Consider the following 24,565-nt stretch of genomic DNA (forward strand, 5'->3'; position numbering starts at 1 on the left):
ATTGTCATTGACACAATGACGTAGCGCTTCAGGAATCCACTCGGCAGCCCTCTACTCAGCTTTCTACAGCACTCAAAAGTTGTAGTGCAGAAGTGCAGAAACACATTGCAGAGTGCTTTAGGGGAGATCTGAGGAGTTTTACCACCACTCTGATACAAAGAGGATAATCCTAATTTATGTGGAACATCTTCAGACTTTTTGTTGTGCAGCCTGCTGTGACCCGAGGCAGTGACCGACCGTATTGCTAAAGCTTAGAGCGGGGAAATATGAGGAGACAGAGAGGGCCGCACTTTTTTTTTTTTTTGTACAGAGATTGGTAAAGAGATAGCTAGACATAAAAACAAGAGGGAGGGGACTGCTGTGAGAGGCCTGCGGTGATGTTTGAGGACACGGGGGGTCGTTGTGGTTTGTCTCGCTGTCAATCACCCACACTCTGATTTCCTTTGTTGTCTGTGAGCTCAATGCCCCTCAGCAATCTGTGGCTGTCCTTCCTCTTTGTGTTACAGTGTGGGAACTTTGCTGTGCTGGTGGATCTCCACGCTCTGCCCCTGGGCGGCCAAGAGGAAGCCGGCTGGTTTACTGCGGACCACATTCAGGTACAGACACAGGGAGAAGGGCGTGCGTGGGAATAAGTGTGTGAGTGAATATGTAGCTTTTGTTCAGCCTTATCAAAAGTCAGCAGCAGCGTGGAATCCAAAATGACTTTGAGCCTTCGGTCTGTTCTTCTTGGGGGGGTTTTCATTGTTGCAAAACTGTTCTAATCTCTCCAACCAGCCACTTGTCGTGTCGCCTTACTGACCTTTCGCTCCAGACTTCTACTGTCCTGTCGTCTGCCTGCGCTCATCATTAATCTCTCCTTGGAAAGTCCAAAAACAACTTGCGTTATCGTAGCAGTCCAAAAACAATTTGCTTTGCTGAAATATGTGCACGCTTCCTTTTAGGAGGTTACAGCCCTGGTTCGAGATGCTGTGGACCAGAGGGTTAAGCAGTACACGGAGTCCCTCCACAATAGAAGACAGCCCAAACAGAAGAAGGAGCTGGCACCTGCTTCAGCCTTTTTTGTGAAAGGTGACACACCATCTTGTGACCCTCATTACACTGCCCTAGAGCCAAATAGTCTTAATCGTATTTATTATGTTCTAGTTTATTGCTTTACGACCGGTTACTGTATTTGACATTGTGTTTACCTCGAGCATTAGTTTAACTGTTATTGGCCCAAGTTATATTCATTATGTTTTGAACTCCCTGTTGCTCATTCCTTTGGAATGTAGTCATCTTTGTCTTCCCTTTCCATGCCGTAGGTGTGTCTATCATCAACTCTTAAATAAGTAAAGTTGTTTACTTTGGCTATGAACTCGAAACTCTTTTTGAATCACTTGGACCTCAGTGCAGAGATATGCCCGTGTGCATGGAAGCGGGTCACTGAGGTCGGAGGAGGATGGGAATGGGAGTTATTATAACCGTATAAAAAACAAGTGTTTCATAGCTACCATTTTAAGGAGAGTGTGGGAGGAAAGACAACAGAACTAGTTGGGACACGGTGGCTGCTCTCTACGCCCAGGGTGTGACTTGGAGGCAAGAGCTGATAGGAGTTTTTATATTGTGTTGCACTGTTTAACTTGGCACAAAATATAAGTCCATGTAAATGGCTAATGTTTGTTAACCTTAATGTGGTGTTGGCACACCTGTGTTTATCGGTACTTGTAGTTAACTGGATGACACCAAAAAACAGTTGCTCTGACACACATACACATAATTACACAGAGGGGAAAAAGCAATAAATAATGCTCCACCGTGAATAAGCCAATTCAGTTCATCGCTATTTATCCAATGCAAGTACATTCCCTCAGCCACCCACACACATGCCTTTGAAGCACTGAAAGTCTAGCTTCAGAGGAACCCCCAGCTGCGTGTTGTAAGGCAGACAGGTTTGTCACAGGTAGCAGTTAAGGGCAGTTAAACTGGGCTCACTCAGCAGGGCAGGCCTGACTGTGAGAGTGGGATTACAGGGCAGTTGGTTCCATAAAGTTTCTCCTGTGGCTGCAGCTCAGCCTCTCACGCTACTCCCCTCCACTTCACTCCCGTCGTCCACCGAAACTGTGCATACACGTGTCCATTTGTTTTCAGACACAGATGCTTGTGTACATGTTATTAAAACCGTTAAAACGCATAGTCATCATAAACGGGCAAACCGGTTGCATGCACGAGCGTGCGCATTGCACACAGGTGCTGATGCACGTCAGAAGCAGTGAGAATCAAAAGTTGCCAGAGTGTGTTGGAGAGATATATCCTACCCCCTGGGCTAGGTGTGAACAGGCTGACAGTGTACGGTTACTGAAAAGCCTGTCTCATATTCCCCATGACAGACTGAAGAGAGACAGACATGTCTAATGATGGAGATCACAGGCTGAGGCTCCACACACACACACACACACACACACTTACACCCACACATTCACTCCACTGGGGGAACAAGGGGACTATCAGTATTTCAGCAGGGAAATATGCATGTAAAAATGATTAAGCTCCTTGCAGCTTTGCCAAAAAGAAAGTGGAACAGTGGAACATGACTCCATACCATACTGGAGAATTTTCCACACTCAGAACATGAAAAGGTATGGCGCCTCACACAGGCCCACACAGTTCATGTGCTCTAGTCCTATTAAAAGGTCTTAAGTGAGTGTAATCACATTCTTGGTCTTTTCATTGTCCCATGTGAGGGAGGCGGCAGAGCAGTAAAGGTGGAGAGACTGTGACTGTGAGAAGTAAGCAGGCAGGCAGGAGCCATAAAAGGGGAAGGACGGACTATAGGCTTATGGAGGGGAGCCCAGCAAACCTCAGGGTAGGTATTAAGTATTGGGGTCGTCTGTTCAGCAAGCAGGTCAAACGCTAACATGCTAATCCTCACAGGACTTTCAGACTGTCCAAAGCAGGGAGTGGAAGCTGGTTTTCTGCGTGGATCTGTTTCAGCAGAGGGCCTATTTGCATCTATGTGTGTCTGTGCAGCATTACGCTATTCAAGAGCAGAATTAAGGTGGATATCCTGGACCGAGACTCGTTTTATGCGCTGAAACACGTGCTCATTCATGTTGTTGCTGCACTTAGAGAAAGGTGTCAGGCAGAGTGGTACTGATGTCTGGGCCAAGAATAGGCGGATGGAGTGTGGTGCTATGTGTGGGATGGTATTAAGAGGGGGAATTGTGGGTCTTGTATGAGGCGGTGTTTGAGCTGGTGCCAGTGTGAAATCACAGGGGCTTCCGCCAACAGACAGCAGTAAGAACAGCGTAACCGCCTCAGCTGTTGGCACTTCCAATGAGCCATCAACAGCTTTTAGCATTCCAAGGCCCTTCAGTGCAAGTGTTTGTATCTGAGTTATCCCTATGGGTTATTGTATTTATGTATGTATGCTGTGTTGGGTGCATATGTGTGTGTATAGCACCCAGTGAACATGTCACAGAGAGGCTTACACCATGTCTTCTGCCAACATAAATCCAAGCCTTTTCTTTGTATCTCTGCTGCAGTGGCCAATTTCCAACTGTCAACCCCCCCAGCCCCCCCTCTTTTTCTTTTTTTTTTTTTACCCAGGCTACATGAGACTTCATGATTAGCTCATAGTGATGTGATTTATTTATGTTTTTAGAGAGATGAACATAGGGAACTTTTCCCACCAAACATCTTGGCTCTGGACAAGCAGACTGGACATGCTAGACTTTAGAAGCACAGGAAAGGGGAGTTTGGGAGAGGCCTGCATTCTTGATGGGAGACCGTGTTGAACACACCCACATTTCTCAGAGTAATTACAGATTGAAAATGAGAAGATAATAGGTTTTCTCTATGCTTTGAGGATGACATTGTTTTGTTATCTGATATGATATACGAGTAAAGATGCTGGTGGTTCTGCTCTAAGGCAGCATGAGTGTCACACTTGTCCTCATGAAGATGCCATTGCTCTGCAGGAAACAAGCCTAGGAAGAAAAAACCTTTTCACGTCAGACATGGCCCTCTTGGACAACACGACATGCTGTACAAACGACATACACGACACTGATATACTTCTACTTTTTGCATTCGATTAGATACTACAACTGGTGATTGTTTGCTCTCTTTTTATTTGCTCTCGGTCTAGTATTGTTTTACCTCAAGGGGATATTGATTTTGTGCTCCATAATGGTGTGTATATTTGTGTGTATGTGCCGTGTGTAAACTGAGAAGGCCCATTTTACACGGGTTTAGTTAACACGCCTTTTCAAATTGCCAAAGCACATTACCAGATGTCTTACATCTACCATTTGAATCGATACAGCCACATTGATCTCTCCATGTGAGGTAGAGCTCGGGTGTGTAGCTTAGCCTGTTGTTTGAGTGGCCTCCTCCCGGTCAGAGGAGTTAGAGGAGCCCTGGCAAAGTGGTACCTAGAGAGCATTTTAGCCCATGGCAGAGCTGGTTCCTTCTTCCTCTCTCTGCACAGGTGCCAGGGCTTAGGGGGAGGGAACACCTGCCAGCCTGTTTCCCCATGGCCACGGCAGGCTGGAGAGGCATTTTCCCAGGCTCCCCAGATGAATGGTCACTAATAGCCGTGGGAGAGGGCTTTGCGAGTGCTGCACAGTGTACCACTGACTCCTCTTGGCAGCCCTATGAAGGGGGCTTAAGGCGGCCTGGCCACGGCCATTGCGGGAAAAGCACAAGTGTTGCTGGATAGCTTTACTGTTGGAGAATGTGTTTACGAATGACCATCTCCTTCCCAATGAAGAATGCGCAGGATGTGTAGAGACTACAAGGGAGACGGTTCATTTTTGCACTGCCCCGTCAGTGCCGCGTAGATTTAGCCTTCTTTTGCTTCTCTGGCTCTTCGAAGGCCTACAGCACCCGGGTCGAACAGTTTAGCAAATTTGGAAAAGCTATTCGGACGTTCTGTGTACAAAAAGGCAAAAAAAACGTGTGTTAGATGTCCATTTTAGGGAGAATTGGTACATGCCAACCTTTCAGCCTCGTACTTTGACAGTTCACAGGACTTTTCTGAAGACACAGAAGTACTGTGGTGACAACCCTGTATTAACCCACGTTGCTTCTTCTCACTGCCACCACACAGCTATTACTATTTATGTAAGTGGCTGTTATGTGGGGACTGGTCTGTAAATAGAGAGGCATGCATGCGGCCGAGTTACCTGCCCTGCGCTGTGTTACTGGGCGTGAGGCAGGCTGGGATTAAGGCGAGGGGGGAAACGGAGACCTGTGACAGGAACAAAGGAATTCCAAGGCCCAGGCTGGAAATGGATCCTGATCAGAGTAGCCACTCCAGTCAGTCCTGCCCCTCTCCCCTCTCCCCACTCGCCCTCCCTCCCCTGGCCCCTGCTGGGCAACCCCCTTTCCCCTGGTGCTTTGTGGTGTTGCTGTGGCTCTTTAAATCCTTTCTGTAAGCCCCTGGCCTTACTCTGCTGCAACACACAGGACAGTCTGACTCCAATGTTAACCCTCCCCCTTCCTATTATTGCACACTACACACACACACACACACTTTCGTTCTTTATCTTTTCCCTTTGCATTTTTATACAGTTATCTGCTCTCTCCACTTCTCTTCTGCCTGTGCCCTCCATGTGTCAGCTCTTGTCTGCTCTCCTCGTGTCGTCTCTTTATGTTTTCACTTTCTCCCCTTCTCCTTCTCCCCTTCTCCGCAGGGTCAGCTGCAGCCTCTTAGGACACAACCGCAATCCCCGCCATGGCTGTCACACCACACTCTTTTCCCATATAATTAGGGCCTGAGCCTGAGCACGGACCACATTCATGTGACTGTTCCCATTCACCACAATCTGGTCTGGGAAGATGGCACACACTCTCTTGAACTCATGCTAAGTGTTCAGCATGTCCAGAAGGCCTCGTTGTAGTGATCACTGAGAGGTTTCAGAGGATGTTGTTGTTTCTCCCTGCTCTTTGCTTCACTTTGAGAGAACTGGGCCTGTGTCATGTGCTCTTATGAGCTCTGTGGTGGTTCCTGTGGACAGATGTCATTGTTGTGCTGTGTGCCGAATGTGCCTTGTGTGGTCAGATAAGGCCAGCCTTTTTTTTTTCAAACTACAATAATATAAAAAGCCAGTATCTGTTTGACCCTCCTCAGTACATAAACATTACAAAAACAAACATATATATTTCTACAGTGCATTACATGTGTGCTGTAGTCTATAAAAATAAGGTTTTCACATAGCAGCTGCAGGACAGTGCACTGAATGCCTATGGCACTGAATGAATTAGCCGTCCACTCTTGCTTGGTTTAAGTCACTGCATCTACCAACAGCGTTAACAACGCCACGGTTGAATTTCAGCCGGCATGCGCATTTTCTTCAGCCCAACATTGTTGACAACAGCCCTCGGTGAAACACAGAGATCACAGAGAGGGGAGAGAAACAAGCTCAACAGTGAAGGGAAACATTATTATTATTATTATGTTGTGTCACTGCATTGACGCAGAATCCTTCACGTCCACTTTGCGACGTATCTCACAATCAAGGAATTTCCACACCTGTAGTGCCTTATGTCATTTACGTAAAATAAATAATAAGATCAAATTCGATCAAATTGACGCTTCAGTCAATTCAACGCAGAATGGTCTTCATTGCTTTACCGGACGGTTATCATTAGTCACTGGAAGCAAAAACCTAGCTTTGCCATGTGTGCCATGGTTCACCTATTTGGATTTATAAACACAGGCTAGCAAAATTGGAGTGGGCCCAGCAGGCAGAGACAGCCTGCTTCCAATGAGACCTTGATCTGAGGTTTAAAAGGCCAGCACAGTGCATAACTCAAGTCCACCAACTGCTCTGCATTGTGCAACTTAATGCAAAATAAGCAGTTTGCATCCTCCTCATTCTGAATGCTCTGAAATATAAACAGTGGCACCACTGAGATTTATGGTCTCTTGGGCTAATTAAGATATAATGATGATTAAATGTGACATTTTTTTTTTTTATTGTGACTGCATTTCTCTCATCAGATTATGTTTCTGAGAAATAGATTTTTTTTCTCTCTCTCTCTCTCGATAATTGCTCTGTGCTCCAAAATGCTCCCCACCACTCTAGTCACATGCTGCATTATGGGCTGGCCTGAGCTACCATGCTGCGGCGTATTTTGTAACTGCGATGAAGGGGTCACCCAAATGTTAAATTGAACACTCATGTGCAAATATTGTTTCAGGTGGACGTTGTGCAGGATGATGAGGCACAGTGCTCTGCTCCAGCCGTAGTTGCACAGAGAGTGATGTCCTTCCAGGAAAGCCCCCACTTACATATGGGTAACTTCCTCAAGCGCTCTCATCCTTCACCACTCCACCCTTCTCTCTTGCTCTAAGCCCCAACTCTCCCCCCACACTTGAGGACGGAGGGAGGGGGTCCACATCAAAGCGGAGATGTCAAAAGAGCAGGATTCTCAGGCACTGATGTCTGACTGTCCTGCTGATCCAACTCCTGTTCATAAAGGGGTTGCGTGGGAATTGCAGCTCTCCTGACACACAGTCACTACATTTACATGCATCCTAGAACCGTGGTTAATGAGAGAAATCAGGTTACCGCCGGAAATCAGAGAAAGCCTTTACACGCACTGCAACAACCAGGTTACTGTAAAACCTGCATTTACATGCCGCTTGTGGGTAATCCGATTTCTCTCCTTCTCGGGGCCATGCTTTTTAAACAGTGCTGGCATCATTTTCTGTGTATTGATGATATATAATACTGCAGCCTGAAGAGTTGTTTTTTTCATTTTTGTTGGAAAGATTTGAACTAAGAGAGGCTTCTCATTGTCCATTCCTCTGTGGGGAACCAGCCTATTCAAGGCTTTTGATTGAAATATTTTGAATACACAGCTGCACAGTCATCTTTCCTTCCATCTGTTTGGAACTGCTGGCATGATGATACTTTCCTTGCGTGTGGTAAGTATCACTATGCACATCTGCTGACATAGACTTAGCCCAAGATATTGCTTTCAGCCAATAGAAGTCTAGCTGTGTTAAACAGGTTTCTTGAAGAAAGCTCAGAGGGAACTTCACTTAAGTATTCCTGTTAAATATCAGAGCAGAAATTCCTATGGATTCCTGCAGGAGTCACAACAGCATGGGCCGCCAGGAATGCGGATGGCGAGAAGAAGTAGGCTGTGTTTTAATGATCTCCTCAGGATATAACTGAAGTTAATGAAGTCTGTTCCATGGGGCCTTACCTTTGACCCTGGTCTGAATGCTTCTCTCCCCTGTCTGTTCCATTTTACAGTCCTAGTCACTCTGGATGCCTTTTGGTTTGTTGACTTTTCTTTCCTCTCATTGTTTTCCCAGGAAGCGGTGAAAGCTGAAGGGATGTGTGCGTACTTGTGTGTGTGTGTGTGTGTGTGTGTGTGTGTGTGTGTGTGTGTGTGTGTGTGTGTCTCTCAAAACTACAGTATTCTGGCCTTGGCACAAGCCCTGTGGAGTCTGTGTCCTTTTTCTGCAGTTGTCCTGCGGTGTATTACACGATGGTATAAGTAACTCCATACAAGCGGTTACGTTATTATCTACCACATTTCTGAAAACATGGCGTGCTGGTTTGTTTACGGTTTGACCTGCCAGGATATTGTTGTGCATCAGGTTTCAAAACAATTAAGCAAGACCGTCTTCTCCTGCAGGAAGTACAACTGAAACCCTTTGAAGGCTCTACTGCAGATTTGGTTATTGCACCACTGTAGGCCACAGTTGCCACAGAAAGGGGCCACTCATTCCCAGAGGAGGCACTAGCAAACTGTTTGTGTGAGAGAAACATGAATGTAAGCTTAGCACGAGAGAACCCGGGCAGCGGGCCAAGAGCAACTCTGCGCTGTGCAGGACGCTATAAAGTTGGAGCAACAGCTGATGTCTCGGGCCATGGCGTTGCACTGGTTCCCAACTCTGTGTCCAGACATCCCTGTCAAACTTGTCCTGGGAATTGGCAAGCTCAGCCCACCAGGGAAAGCAGCGAGAATAGTTGTAGCGCTAGACATGAGGCCCAAGAGTCTAACGGACAAAATCAAAGCGACTGTGCAATGAAAGACGCTTCCCTCCTGGACCCAGAATGGGCAGAGAAAACAAAACATGATTCAGATCTGCATTCCTCTCTGGGTAGATATCCAGAATGGGCAATAGATGACCACTTCTTTGCTATTTAAAGAATAATAGAATATGTTTTTTTTCTTCCAATAAAGGAATGCTGTTATTGTTAATGCAAACATGCTCAACATACCACGCCGTGTGTACATGCAATTACCCTTTGGGATTAATTAAGCCCTCTATTTAAAGCTTGGTGGCTTATCCAGTATTGCTACATACTTTATGAACACCAAGTATTAAAAAGGGACTGACTGAAGTCTCCTGGTTCAACAAGACATCCACATTGTACAGCATACAGTCCATACTAATTTGGACTTTGACACAGTTGTGTTGTCACTTAGTAGCCATGTAGATCACCTGACTTCAATCCAACATGTGTTTCACTTGCTTAAGATCAAACTTAAACTCCAACGAAGCTTTACTCAGCTTTTTGGCATGATTATTAATAAATATTAACATCTCTACTGCAAAGAACTATGCTCAGGAAAACACCACATTGAATGATAAAAAGTCAGCAACAGCATCATGTTGTATATTTAATTTGTAACAATCAGAAAGTGAGGATTCCCTAATAGAAATAAAACATGTTTTCAAAGTCATTGTTAGAACTGTAGTGGTATTAAGTACACATATCGGTACTCGGTATCGACAAGTACACAAATGTAAGTAGTTGTACTGGGTCCAGAGACAAGTTGTATCTGTGCATCCCTAGTTTATGTTTGCTTATTAAATTGCATCATAGACAAAAAAGACAATTAGAACTATGAATCAAACATGGATGTTAACTGTTAACTGTCTTTGGTCTCTCCAGAAGACTGTAATACATGTTCACAAAGCTGTCTAATGGGAATTTTGCTGGAGGCTAAACTTATATTTAATTGCTTTTAAAGATCAAACATGTTCCCATAAATGCTAAACTGACAAGTGTAGCCTAGGTTCCAATTTGACCCTGTTGTCCTCAGAAAAATATTGATGCTTCGTATCATAGTAACAAACTGGTATCCATAATTTGAAAGCCCTTTGAGTTCTCACGTTAGTTTAATTTGAATTATACGAAACTTTAAAGTTCTTTTCTTTTTTCAGTCTCACAGACTGAGGTTGGTTTGTTTGAAATAGATTTGATTGACTTCTGTAATCACTCTGTCTTCCAATCATTTCTATGTTTTTGCAAGTATGAATTATGGTTGCTAATTCGGCCACAAACACAAAGAAAAACAAAGCCGTGGCGGTGACATTAATCACTATATATACGTATAAGTATATACCTGTGACGCACTGTCTCTGTAATTGCATGTCATTATCCCCCAAAAAATCACAAGACGGCTTCTTTTTTGAAGACGATGCTTTGAGATTGTGCTGAGCTGACATCATCTCACGGCAAAAGGAGGATGTTCCCAAAGGCGCCCCTCACACTTGTGTGTGGGCCAATGCTGTTACCATGCTGTCTGCTCTGTGTGTCGTCAACAAACGCACCGTGCGGGGCATACCTGTCCTAAATGTAGATCAACATCTAAAAGGAGGCTTTATTTTAAGTTTTATCCATGACTGACTGTCAAGAGTTGTTGCTGAGGAGTGAAAACCTCCCCACTTCCAACATGTCAGCTTTTCAGAGACAAAGACAGCCCTCGTTTTTAGCTTGATGACGGTGCATATTTGACATTATCCGGGGAGTTCTGAGCTGAGTGCAAGAGGTCAGGACTATGGAAAACATGTAATCCTTTAATTGACGTTAAAATACTAAAAATCCCCGTAGTCAGCAGTTAATTATGTTTTCACACGGCAACAGCTATACGAGAATGCCAAATAAGAAAAAGAAATAATAGAGGTGGTGGTAAAGTCAAGCAGGGTATAGTTTTACATTCACGCGGAAAAGGGTACCAAGACGGTACCAAAAGGGTGAGCAGGCTCTGTCACCTTCCCAGAACTGTTTACAAAGAACCGCTGGATAGCGTGTTGGCCAGACCCTGGCTTTTAGTCAACAAATTCCTACCAGATTAGGCAACAGGCTTCTGTTTCTGCCCAGCACATCTTACATAGCATGACAAACATTCCATGACAAATTTGCTACAAACTGGGAGGTCAGTTAACTTGAAACAGAATGAGTCGTTACTCACTCCATGGCTGAGTTGGCTGGTTTTGTGACCCGGCTGAGTTTAAGATTAGCAGGACATTTTTGGGATGTAGTTTTAAGCACAAAGAGCCATATAGAGCCAACAGCACAATAATGTGAAGTAGAGCGGCGTTATAAGAGTTTGATCTCTCGTCCTGTATTCACTTAGAAGTTCAGCATGGCCAAGTGTGCTTCTACAGTGTGTGATGGGAGTAGTCCCAGTTGTGGAGCTCATCACATGAAGAGCGTTTTATTGGATACGTGTGTGTATAGTGTGTCTCTTGATTAACCACTTTCTCCACTTTATCTTCAAGTCTTGGAAATGGTGTCACGTGTTTTGTTTGTTTGTTTGTTTTATTACAGGGAAAAACTTCAACCTGGTGGCCAATTTTCTGAAGCGGCACTTCAACCTCAGATGTGTTGCCAAGCAGCTCTATGGGGGTACGTAACCAAAGAATCAATTTCCAGTTAAATGAATCGGAAATAGATGGCTCGTACTCAGCCACATTTCCCACAGACCGAGCAAGTCATCTGTGGTCTGTATGTTGATTTTTTCCCCCTTCACTTGTTTTTATGTTCTGTCCCTACCTGCTCGGGGGTTTGTTGAGAACAGGCAGCCATTAAGTGGTTCCCTGGAGAGGCTACTGAGAGTGGGAGAGAGAGAGAGAGATTGGAGGCCAGTGAGAATCTATCTCCACGGCCCATCTAGTGCCTGTGACCCGTGGCCACCTTTTCATGGGACCAACATGGCTCTCTTCCTGTCAGTAAAGTTAATATCTGCTCCCTAAGGGCTTGGATGTTAAGGCAGCTCTGACCTGCTGCAGACTGAGATGACGGCTTCTCTCAGCAGGTCCGTTACGCATCAAATTAGACCCGGTCTCCTGAGGTCAGAGGTTGTGTAATTTGGTCCAATGAGTTAGCCGTAGGTAGCTCAGTTAGTGGTCAGGTCATGTAAATCAGCTATAAAACAGATGGTTAAAATCTTTAGTTATACATGGCAAATGGCATGGTCCGCTTTTAGATGCTACTAGGAAGACTATGAGGCTAAAACACACTGGGACTTTTTAAAACTATTACTATAATTAGCCATTCAGAATACTGTTGTATTTTCTGATTTAGCTTAGTTTTATTTCACCCAACAACGCAAATGATCAGGTCGGGGTCCTGCACTAAAATGATTAAATTCTCCATTTATTTACCGCAGAATGATATTTACAGACAAAAGAAAAGATATCTGCCGGCAGTGATTAGTTGTTCCTCGTCATATGACATGTGGTGCAGCATTCCAAAAGTTCAACTATATATATATATCTTGTGAATCGTGATAAACAGTCGTGTGGGAACGCTTGCCCACCGCGACGGCAGCGCAATCGATTTGGACATGTGAAAGGCCCCTTTGTAATCCTCCTTACATACGCAACACAATGTGTGTGTACACGAATGAAAGTGTGTGGTATGTGCAAGTTCTGTTTCTCCTTAACCAAAGTGTGTGTATTGGCTGTATTTATAAATCCACTCAAGTGAAGCAAAACCAATGTCTTCAAAAATGGCCACTGAAGAGGAATATAAGCTTTTACGGACTAGATTCCCCACAGCTGTAAACCCTTTGAACAGAGGGCGGTGAGCTCAGTGGATCAAGAATGCAAGATGAAGAATACTATAGCATGTCGGTCCTAATGGTCCCGTAATTTGTTCCCGCAGGAAGTGATGCAGAAGACAGTAATGTTGCGATTTTTGGACTGTCTATGCAAGTAATTAACATACATGAGGCTCTGTATCAGTCAGATATTGGCCATTTTGGTTGTCCAGTTGAGGTGATATGTTGAAGTCAGTTATTTATCATGATATAATACATGTAATAGTATTGTTGTTGTAAATTGAAGCAGATAAAACGGTCTTTTTACTCCAAAGAGCCGTTGTCAACATAAAATTGTCTAATATTTCATGCTATTTACGTGGCTCATAAAGCTCACAACCTTTCCTCTCTGTTCTGAGGGACAGTAAATACTTGGTGTTTGTAGATGTGAATTTAAATCTCAACCACATTTCCATCTGTCTGACTTTGACTCATACTTAAGAGGTGCGCCCACATTATTAACTAGCATGGTCTGTGTTGTTTCTTTGCCTGCCTTCAGATTTGCGTGTGTTTCCTGAGCGCTATGTTGTGTGCGCGAGCTGTCCAGAGGACGCCGCAGCGCACCATGGAAACCTGAGCATGGCCGCAGTGAGTGCTGTTTATACTCCTCTATTTCCTCTCACAGTCGCCTGGCACAAATTCCTGCATGGGTCTGTGTGTTATTATAGGGATGTGTTGCCAAATTGTGCTCTCACTTTATTATGCTGATCCTTAGTAACGTGAGGGGTGGGGGGTAGGGGGGGGGGGCTCTGAACCTGCCGGGGCTTTTCACAGACCCCGTGAGGAGGAAAGAGACGATGGCTCGGGGTTGGATGGAGTGAGGTGGGGTCCTAAAGGTGCAGAGTCACCCTTTATCCACAAAAGTTCCTGCTCCCACATTCTGCCAATTCACCCCAGCTGTACAATTTCAGTTTGTTCTCAAATGTGGGATTTTTGTAAACCTCAAAATGTATGGGTAGTCGGAAAATAGAGCCAAAACAAATTCTGTGCATTTGAGCTCTTGGGAAAGTCTCGATACTTCTAGAACTCATTGTGGCACCGCAGCCAATGTTGACATTGTCAAAACATAACACTCATCATTTAACCAGCTTGCTCGAAGTGTAAAGACTTCATATTCACTATGTATATGTAATTAATACTTCCTATTCTCCGGTTTTACAGCATAACAGTGAGCTACAACAAGAAACATTGGTTTTTTTAAAGGGGGAATTCAGTTAAGGTGATTGTGTGCAGTCAACTGTCATGTGCCTTGATTGATGGGATTCAGATCAAATTGGGTTCACTGGGTATTTCCCTGCAAGACTCTAAGCTATATTATGCGCACTGCCCATGTCATAAGACCTTCTACTGTAGTTCTGTTTTGACCATTCATTTTACGGACAACTATCCTTTGGCCGGTGCTCATTCGAATCCAAACTCCCAAGAGTATTGTAGGAAATGGTGGAGGAGCCTCTCACCTTGGCACTCACATCAAGGACAGACATCTCTCCCATCACATCCCATGATCAGTGGGCTGCTGTTTTTCTATGGGGCTTTTTGCTATTGTTTCCCTTTGAAATGTCTCTGCACTCTCCACAGTTTGGCTTCCAATGAAAGCAGTGATTGTAATATTTTTAGTGGAGCAACACAGTCGTCAGTGAAAAGTTCAGATTGTGTAACCGATTTTCCATTTCAAGGAGGCATTGCTGTCGATTGCGTTCCTCTCCTCAGGATGTGGTTCTCTGGGCTCGTACAGTACATGCAGAGGGAGCTGGAGGGTGGGAGTCTTGTGGTGGGGCTCTCACTAGCCCAACCTCGAACGTGGTTTGTAGGGGAAAGATACCAGACAGCAGGGCTATAGTTGTTCACATGACAAAAACAATTATTTGTTTACATTCTTCGCTCTCTTCTAATTTGTCAGAAACTGAGTTTTTGCAATTTCAGAGTTGCCAAGAAAGTGAAAAATCTAAATGAAAAAAAAAAAAAAAATGTATGCAGTGAGTCACAACTGATGTAAGGCATACTAATGTTGCTGTCTAAAAATAATGGGACCTTTTGGAGTTCAATGTCAAAGTTGGTCATGTGCTTAAGAAGGCGTCTTTTATTCCACAGCTCTTGACAGCATGAGCCTGCTAGTCCCAAAAGAAGCCAAATTTCCCTGTATTTAAGGAGGGTTTGTTGTTAGGATTTAGTTTGTGTGACTTATTGAACAAAAATCCTTAACCGCAGTGGAAATGTAAACTCATCAAGTTAGCACTTCTCATAAGGTCAGGGGGTTATGTTGTGAGGGAACTAACGTTGACATCATGGTTGGCCTTTTGTGCTGTGAAAGCCAGCATCTCGGTCCCACGCTTGGGCATGCTGTACGTCCGTGAGCTCTTATTAGTCATATTTTCAGCTGTGGTTCAGTCAGGAGATGGTAAGATTTAGTCATTTACAGTAGTGTGGAAGGAACTAGGAAACCAATTATTGTTCAACACAAACCTACATTTGTGTTGAGGCTACAGATATTTTCCTCAGGAGCTGATGGCGGTAACAACAGAGCTAAAAAGGATAGTGCATTTTAGACCTGCAAACTTGCTAACATGTTCGCCATAACAACCTTAAAAAGTGATGTGGCAAGTTTGGAGAACTTGGAGGAGAGGCTTGTCACTTAAATGAGAATAGCCTGAAGAGGTCAGCCCACCTTGAGCGAGCACGTCTGAGCCAAAGTTGTCGCTAACTTCAGGGCTAACTCCTTCACTTTAATCAGCGACTGTGTGACTAGCAAGACGCGGGAACTTGGTTTGGGTCTTGTGGTGATGTAATATTTATTCACGGACAGCCTTAAGTGCACACACACACGCGGGTACTCTCTTCCTCTTGATCACACACTGAATATCGCTAATGTTAAGCACACAACCTACACACTGAGTTATTCCTTAAAGGAATACATCATTTGCCGATGCTTAGGCCTGGCGTGGAGTCAACTTCGGCCCCGCGGGCCGACGGGCTTGCAGTACTCTGCCGGAAATGTCTGTTTCCAAGAGTTATAGCAGTTGTTGTCGATGTTGGAAACTAGAAGGTTTCAGACGCAGTTCGACCACGAGACAAGGGCTGTGGTTTGAGCATGAATGATATTTGATCTATGAAAAGACGAATATCAGCCTGAAGTACTCGGCCTGTTGCAACCTAGAACCGACTGTTGCGCTGCAGGCGCGAGGGCCACTTAAAGTACTGCGTTTGCATGGGAAGCAAACAAAAGGCATCTCTTCGACAATGTTTGTCTTCTTCTTGACATTTTGAAGATTAAAGTCCCTCGTGAAACGTTGCTCCGATTTGTGAGTCAGCGCCAACAGTGAGGAGGGCAGCATGGGAAGGAAGAGCGAGTGTTTAGGATTGTGGCCGATGTTTTCTAGTCAGGCACAGAGTGGGCAGCTGAGGTGAGTGGCGTGCTGGGCCGCAGACGTTTGGATCAAAGGCAGAGCAGATGTGTTTCCAGTCTCCCCCCCACCCCCCCACCCCACCCCCTCTTCTGAGCTGTGGACAAGTCTGTGTGTTTACTCATGACCTCAGCACGCCTCTGTTCTTCACAGCTCGCAACAGCTAGCAGCAGTGCTTTCCCAAGCCTCCAGTGTCTGCTGATCTGCTCTCCAACAAGGCCCAAGACATGGCTAAGATCTCTTTACGGCACACGATCGTGTCCCTTCATTCCATCCTGTCTTAAGCCGCCTTCGTTGATTTGCACAAAGTCAGTCCAAACAGTTAACAGCTTGTCTTAATCCTTAAACATGGGCGGATCCAAAAACGTTTGCCATTGTTCATGAATCAGAACTGTCCTCTATTTGAGACAAGTATGTGCCCATGCATGTTTGTTGACTTTGTTTCAGGGAAGATGTGGTGAGCTCAGACAAACAGGGCATGTTTCCCCTGTGGGAGCAGGGTGGGAGGAAGGAGAGGGGAGGAATTTGTGGACTAGTTTCACGAACATCTCTGCAGGAGGTAGTTTTTGCCCTGACAGTTCAATCGCGTTGTTGTGTCTTGGTGCCAGTTTAAGGATTTTGTATACTTAGTTGTGCCATCATAGAGCTGTTCAAAGGCTTTCCAGTGGAAAGATTAATTAGATTTGTATAACTCGAATACCTTTCGGGATTCAATTACTTCAAGTGGTATGAATCATTATCTTGTGACAGATGAGTGAATAACTGGATTTATAGGATGTCATCTTGTTGGTTTAATGTGTGTTGGATGAGATACAAAGAGAGTAATCCAAGAACAAACGATCCACTGTGGCAGATCACAAGCAGAAATGAGTTGATGGTTGATCAGAGCTTTGCATGCTGACTTTGAATCTTTTCACATCAACTAAAAGTTTACAGTACGATGTGCTGAGAAACATCCCTGACCTCTTTTTGGTTTTTTAAAAGCCTTACAAAACCCATTAGATAAACTAAAAAGAATGCAAGGTTGTTCAAAAAAACGGAATGTTTTCAACCTGCAAAGTTGTTATTGTATTGGTACAGATATATGACCATGGGCATTAATGCAGCAGATATAAAGCAATGTTCACGTCGCTCAAAATACGAAATAAGCACCGTCTTTGGATACTAGACGAGGTTTTGTCATCACATGTGGAGTATTTTGGACTAGTTGGCCTTATCAGTGCATTACTTTCAAAAGCAGCTGTCTCAAAAGATAAGATAGTTAATCTGTCTGTGTTCCTACCTAATCTTAGATGGCAGAGGAGAAACTGCTCATTCCCTGTATTTTATGGAGCCTGTGTGCGCTTATCTTTTTGAAGTTGTTTCCAGGAGTCACTCAGAGTTGGGGCAAGCTACCACCGGTATCCTTTTAAACCAAATGATTCATTGTCTCTGCTCTCCCTGCCCTTTTGCCAGGTTTATCTCTATAATCTGACATCCAGATGTGCCGTCTTGTTGCGGCTCCCGTGGTCGAGCCATGTTGTTTCGGAGGCTCCGCGGCCGGGGAGGGCACTGTTGGTCTGCTCTACGTGTTGCTTCACGCGAAAGCGCTTTGCCGTTTTGTGTGGAGGCGAGCAGACTAGCCGGCGGTGGGGGCGGGTTAAACCGTAGAAGTTCTTATTTGCCACCATCTCTCCCTCCTATTTCATGAGAAGCTCTCCAGCTATTGGGAGTTTGCGTCATTTCATGCGAGATTAGATCACCTCGGTTCCCACACAATACTTACTGTTTTATCCACATGGCTTGTGATAATTATAATGTTTATTCATTCACCAGCTTACTCTCCCTCCATGTTTAATCCCTCTACTTTCTTCACTAGTTGCTATATTCAGATTGTCCGACCCCTGGTGATAATAATTCATGCCCCATTTCTCTCTCTGTCTGACTTTCTATCTGTCTTCCTCCTTCTTTCTATGTATATCCAACCTCTTCCTCTCTTCATGCTTCTTCCTTCTCATCACTCGGTCCTTTCACTCGCTCTCTCTCTCTCTCTCTCTCTCTCTCTCTCTCTCTCTCTCTCTCTCTCTCTCTTGCTCGTTTGAAGTTGTGCCGACAGGAACTAAAAAGGCACAAAACTTTCCCAGAGAACCTCCCATAAGGCTTCTTGTTGATTTTTCTTTCAAGTTCATTTTCAAACGTTCATTTATTCATATTAAACAGATGAGAATACATATCAAGGCATTACAATGCAAATGATGGCACCCACATCTTTCTCAGAATTGTTGTTGTTGGGGTGGGTGTGTGAGCGCGTAGGCAAATGCAACTTTGAATGTGTGTCACTGTCCCAGCTCCAAATCCCAGGCTAGCCGAAGCTCTGAGAGAGAGAGAGCGTAAAGACTGAGCCTCTGCCCACACTCTAGCATGACTCCATCTCTACACAAAGGGAAGCCTGTGGAGAACTTCCTGTGTGAGGATTCTTGTGTTTGTGGGCATGCTGGAGAGACTGCAGAGGTCAGGCGATATGACTCTGTGGGGTTCCTCTTCTTTTGTTGTACTCCTTTTCTAAAAGCTCTTTCTTTCTCCAATTCATTCTAGTATCTCGTCCCTTTTTTCTTGTCGTCTCCGCCCACTTCCCTGTTGCCCAGCCTCCTTATTCACGACCCTCCCTCCGTCTGGCCTTTTTATTCCACACACCAGAGTGCAGATAGGTCTCAACACCCCGTGCAAAGCCACAATGCCACAATGCCACAATGCCACAGCTTGCCTTTGCAGCTCGGGACAATTACTCCTCCCCCCCCATGTCTGTTGGTTCATACGTTGTCACTGGTACCATGACATGTGGGAGAGGACGTTAATGATTTTCTTTCTCTGTGTTCACAGCAACTGGTGGAGGTTAGAGCGTACCACATTGCTTTCTCTAGCCTTAGAGTGCACATTGATCATTTTACCAACCAGTTTATGGAATAATGATCTGAAAAAACTAAATCAACACGCTCGCCCCAACCTCAAAATCTTGAAGTTTAACTTCTGTCTGCTTGTATTTTCCCCTTGCAAAGGGTTTTATCCGTGTTATGGGTGGCAATGTCTGGCTGTCGGTCTAGACTGAAATATTTTAACAACTACTGGATGGATTGCCGTTAAATATGGGGCAGACGTTCATGGTGGTTAGAGGATGAATCCTGATGACTTTGGTGAACCCCTGTCCTTTCATCAAGTGCACCAACAGGTCAAATCTTTCACTTTAGTGAAATACCTCAACACCCACTCTAAGGACCGGGACACGCACTTATTTGCAATGTACCATACCATAAACGACACAATATCGCAAATATTGCATACATAAAGCAAAAAAGCAAGGTCGGTGTGCCCACAATGTCAACAGTATTGAAGTATAGGAGCATTTCACTCATCCATCTACAAATAACGCACTAAACAGGTCTGGAAAATAACTCCAATAACCTGGCTCCAAATTATTTACAGCAGAGTCACGACAGCGTCATGTTTTGCTATTTCAGCCCATCAAAAGAAATGATATGCAAATCTCTCTTTCACACCGATTTGTGCGTCAGAAACACACACATGCTCAGGAAATGTGCGCAGGCAACTTTCAACAGCAACTTTAACAACGACAAGAGAGCACATAAAGCACATACCTTCTCACATCTGACATCTGAGCCAAAGCACCTGCTGTCTCTTCCGTCACGTTAGTTGTGCCAGCGGCGCTATATAAGCAATATAAGGTCACAACGAATCCCTGTGGCAGGAGTACTTGCTCCTTCAACAGTCTGCCTCTTTTCCGATTTAGATCATTCAGATAATTTTGGTAGTTTAGACGAGCTGCAGTATTCCCTTATCTTCACATTGCATTTGTTTTGATTTTTTTCTCCAAAGACAGTCGTAGGCACCGCTACCATTGGCTCATTAAGGGCTGGAGGCGGGATAACGAGGCGGCCGCAGGTGCATCGTGATTGACACATTCCTCAGCAATTCATTGCTGCAGTTAGAGGGTCTGCACCTTGTCCAGGCCGCTGTACGGCAGATACAAACACAACAGGGTGTTTGAGCACATTGCGACTACAGTCTTTCAGTCTTCTGTAGTCTCATTGAGTTCTGTAGTCTCAACATGTAAAAGCTTCAGGATTCTCGAAAGGGGGTATCTACTGACGTATTTTATATTGTAGAACAAAACATTAAAGTATGTTAACCGCACACATCATTTCAGGCATCTCACCAAAAAATCATTCAAAAAATCATTGATTTCGGGACAAGGGAACCGAAAGTGCTAGATTGCTAAATCATATCCGGGTTTAGGACTCATTCCTGCAGCCCTTCTGTTACTCTGCGATATTGCTCATGCAACATATTCAACAGCCCACATTTCTCCACTGTTGCCAAAGTGCTGCTGAAGGTAGTTGGCTAGTTCATTGCCACAATGTTTTGGGGACAGACATTCATGGTTCCCAGTGGATAGATGACACTGACTTATGTCGTCCTGTGACCTTTCCTCAAGCTCCACCATGAGGTTGACATTTAGAGTGAAATGTCTTTAACACTTATGAGATGGATTGCCAAGAAACGTGCCGCACACATTAATGTGCGCTCAGAATGAATTGTAATAACTCTTAACTTTTCATCTGTTGCCAACATCAGGTCAAGATGTGTCCATTACTTTGGTTTATTACCAAATACATGCAAAGCAAATTACATTCCCATCAGCCTCAGCGGCACCCTATGTTTAGTGCTAATTAGCATTCGTTTTAGCATGCTACCAAGCCAATAATGGTGAACATGATAAAGATCATACCTATTAAACATGTTAGCATTGTCACTGCGAGCATGTTAGCATGCTGACTTTAGCATGTAGCTCAAATCACGAAGCTCTTCAGCTGTATGCTGCTTATTCTGGTAAAACATGTACTTCGGCTCAATTTCTAAACCAGAGCTACTCTCCCACCAACTTTTTTGATTCAATTAATTTACGATAAATTGTCGGGCTCTCAACCTTTTAAGTTCTGCTCAATTTGCCGCCAGCGTCTCTGGTTCTCTCATAAATCAAGAGTCTGTTCTAGGTCAGCCAAGGAAAAGACCTGTGATTAACCTTCATTAGTGGCCTGTTGAGGGCACACGTTGGTGAGATCCAATCTTTGGCCCGTTCCCTGTTCTGCCTCAGTGGGCCCCCCTCTGTATGTGGGTTTGTTGAACTTTGAACCTGCAACTCAAAAGCGCTGCTACAGTCTACTAGCCACGAGGCTACGTTCACTAACTTGAGTTTGTCTTATCTTCTATCCTCTGAGGAGCTTTTTACCCCCTTTTTTTTGCATTTTCCCATTCAGATGTCTCAGTTGTATTTTTCCTCTGCCTCTAATCTTATTAAGGATCGTTCTTTAATCGCTGTTTTAACTTGTCAACATGGTTTCACCGTTTAGTAATCCTGCCTCAGGCTGCAAGCATCACTCAGACGGCATAGACTAAGAAGCACACGCCACTCTGTGACAAGCTGGTGATTATTTTCTATAGCCTTTGAGGTGGTTGCTTTGGACAGCATTAAGTGGGGGGGACTAATTATTTGTGCCAGCTGGGGCTGTTACTAAGACATTCCTCTTGCCATGTATCATAGTTCAGTTCAATAATGAAAAGACAAAACCATTTGGAATTGGGGAGAATCAGAAGAGGATATAAACTTTAAATCTGTTTATCATTTTTGGAATATTTTTACTTTAACTTGTATTCATTATCTTATCATTTTTATAGCAATCCAGTGAATGTTTTTTAATGTCCGACAATGCCAGATGATGACAGCAGTCTGCTGTGAAGCCAGACCTTTCCAGGGGATGCCAGGAATAATATTTTTTGTTTACACCGATCTGTTTGTCCTCTCTAGACTCAACTGAGTGAACAAAGCCGATCGGAATATTTTTCCAGAGTGGGAGAAACCCTAGAGCCTTTAAACAGCCCCACAAAAACAAAGAAGACTGTGCTTCAAAAGATGTAAGTATGATCTAATGCAGAACTTTCCAGCCCCACCGGTCAGAGAGGACACTCAAGTATCTGTTCATGTCCTCTTGTCCTTTAACTTTTTCAGAGCCAAACAAGCTAGAGTCCAGCAGGAGCTCTATGGTTCCAGCGTGGGGAAACAGAAGATTGACCTAAGAGCCTGTCCCAAAAACCAAAGAGGAGAACTTAGAGCTGCAGAGTCAGAATCTAGCCCAAAAGAGACTGTATCCAGCTCTGGACAGAAGGGCCTCCCAGAGGCAGACCACAAGATGCCTTGTCCCAGTGCCTTAAAGGAAGCTCAGATTGGGGATACTCGAAAGCAGGGCCTGACCCAGGAGCAGCAGACTGAGAACAGTCCCCCGGACAGCGTCAACCCAAATGGGGCCTCAGTAGATCTCTGCCAACATGAAATCAGTCAGGAGACAAGAACGAGCAAGAGGTGCAAGCCAAGCGATGCAGGGGAAGACCCTCACCCACGGAGGGCCAAGAGGACGTGCCTTGGAAGACCTCCAGCCACAATGCAAACTCACTCCACCGAGTGCTCCACACAAACACCCAAGCGTGACCTTCTTCCTCTTCCTCTAGTCGAAGCCAAGGCAGAGTCCAAGGCTTTCCCAGTCACCGAGCGCAAGAAAACCACACTGGAAGTCGAGCTGCTTACTCCAGAAAAACGGGCCCAGAGGCTCCCCCTCACAAGCAATAACACGGCACAGACAAACCAAAACAGGCTGGCCGCAAGTCTGAGGGGCCTATCTGTCAAGCCTGCATCCTCAGGCTCCTCTATTAGTTCCAGATCCACGCTCGGAGAGGGGGGGAGCGAAAATGTGCCCAGAGCCTCTAGATTAGGACGACTGAAGAGGTCCTGAGGGGGGAGAGAGACAAGCTACAGTAAAGATGCCTGACGCCACAGAGATGATATTGTGTCAGGCTACGCGTTTACCTCACATGAAGTGCATTTGTACATGTGTCACATTTTATTACAATGTCTATTCTTTTCACATGTGCTGTAAATTCAGTACGCACACACACACACACACACACACACACACACACACACACATAGATGAATTGCTGAACACATTATGGCAATTGATACATGAGCGTTTGGGTTACGCTTTGTCAAATACTTGAAACAGACTTTGCCTCCACCCTTAAGTAGTGGTGGTCAAGAGAGGCTCGCAAATGAAAGTCCAAAAGCTTTAATTGGAGTTCAGATTTGGTTTAGTGTAGATTGGGGATTTCAGACAGGCAGGAGCCATGCAGTACGTCATGGCTTTTGGTCTGAAATACTGGCTCCTACGTGTCTGAAAACTGTCCAGTTTCCCCACTGAAGCTCTGGTGTGATTGATTGCTGTTTCCAGATTTATTTCATCACCACATTCTCAAAAATGTACTTATGTAGTTGGATTTCATTCATATGCAATTTGCTCACTACTTAGTTGCTAAGCACCTGAAATGCATCTTTAAATGTGGGGGTATTATGCAGCTTGTATATTGAACTTGGACCAAATATGTGTGGATGTATGAAGAGTATTGAAATATTAGTGTTTTTTTTATTTGGGAGTAGCAGGGCGTCTTCGGTCTCACAGGTTAAACTGCAGCTGCGGTCGTTGCCCAACACTCGACAGGGCTGTTTGGATCACTCACTTGGCCCTGGCCCAGAGAGAGCACGGGGCAACTAGGGGCCAACTACCCCTCACACCCCCATGTAAAGCCCAAGATGTTCCACTTGATGACATGATGTTGCCTTAAACATTACTCCCGATTTATTTTTTATTTTACTGGAAAGACATTTTATGATAGTTTTTTTTTTGCCAGCAAAAAATAAATCTGAGTCTTTGTGGAAATGGGTTGGTCATTTTCTGGAAGCAGCCTGCGTGAAATAACATGCAGATCTCTGCACTTTGTTCTCCTCCCGTACAGTCCAGACTGGCTGATGCTCGTGGCAATTTGACAGCGAAAGGCCTGTCCAACAGTGAGGTTACTAATAAAGCAGTGCTTCCCCCGTCTGCTTTAGTGGGTGTAACCTGAGATGAGTCACTCACAGGAGCCAATTCTGTTCTTATCAAGACAGAGACAACATGGTGGATTTGTGACGCCGACCCTACTGTTTTAAGCCCTTATATGGTTTAACGTCGAGGTGTTAATCTCTCGCTTTGGATTTAATCCGTTTAAACAGATTCTGCGAAGAAGGACATCTTAAAATCAGTTCAACTCTACAGCGTAGTCTTCTCAGGCCTGCTCGTTTGAAAGGTTTTAGTTAAAGAAAACAAGGGCAACATTGTCTGAGGATCATGGGGAGACGGGTATTTTTTGTCTCCACGATTGACTTAACACGAGGATGGCCTGCC

General features: G+C 44.7%; 1 protein-coding gene across 1 annotated transcript in view; it reads left to right on the forward strand.

Moving 5' to 3' along the window:
- Window positions 1-23,116, forward strand: part of slx4ip (SLX4 interacting protein) — a gene marked incomplete at its 5' end in the record, with an annotated part of 29,428 nt that extends 6,312 nt beyond the window's left edge. Inside the window, 6 exons of the mRNA XM_079168610.1 lie at window positions 507-596; window positions 942-1,068; window positions 11,568-11,645; window positions 13,340-13,428; window positions 22,102-22,208; window positions 22,303-23,116. Coding sequence (XP_079024736.1) covers window positions 507-596; window positions 942-1,068; window positions 11,568-11,645; window positions 13,340-13,428; window positions 22,102-22,208; window positions 22,303-23,080 — 1,269 coding nt within the window. The 3' untranslated portion in view covers window positions 23,081-23,116. The remainder of the gene's footprint in view (window positions 1-506; window positions 597-941; window positions 1,069-11,567; window positions 11,646-13,339; window positions 13,429-22,101; window positions 22,209-22,302) is intronic.
- Between the last annotated feature and the right edge of the window lie 1,449 nt (window positions 23,117-24,565).

This window comes from Pholis gunnellus, assembly GCF_910591455.1.
Source record: "Pholis gunnellus genome assembly, chromosome: 11".
NCBI lineage: Eukaryota > Metazoa > Chordata > Actinopteri > Perciformes > Pholidae > Pholis > Pholis gunnellus.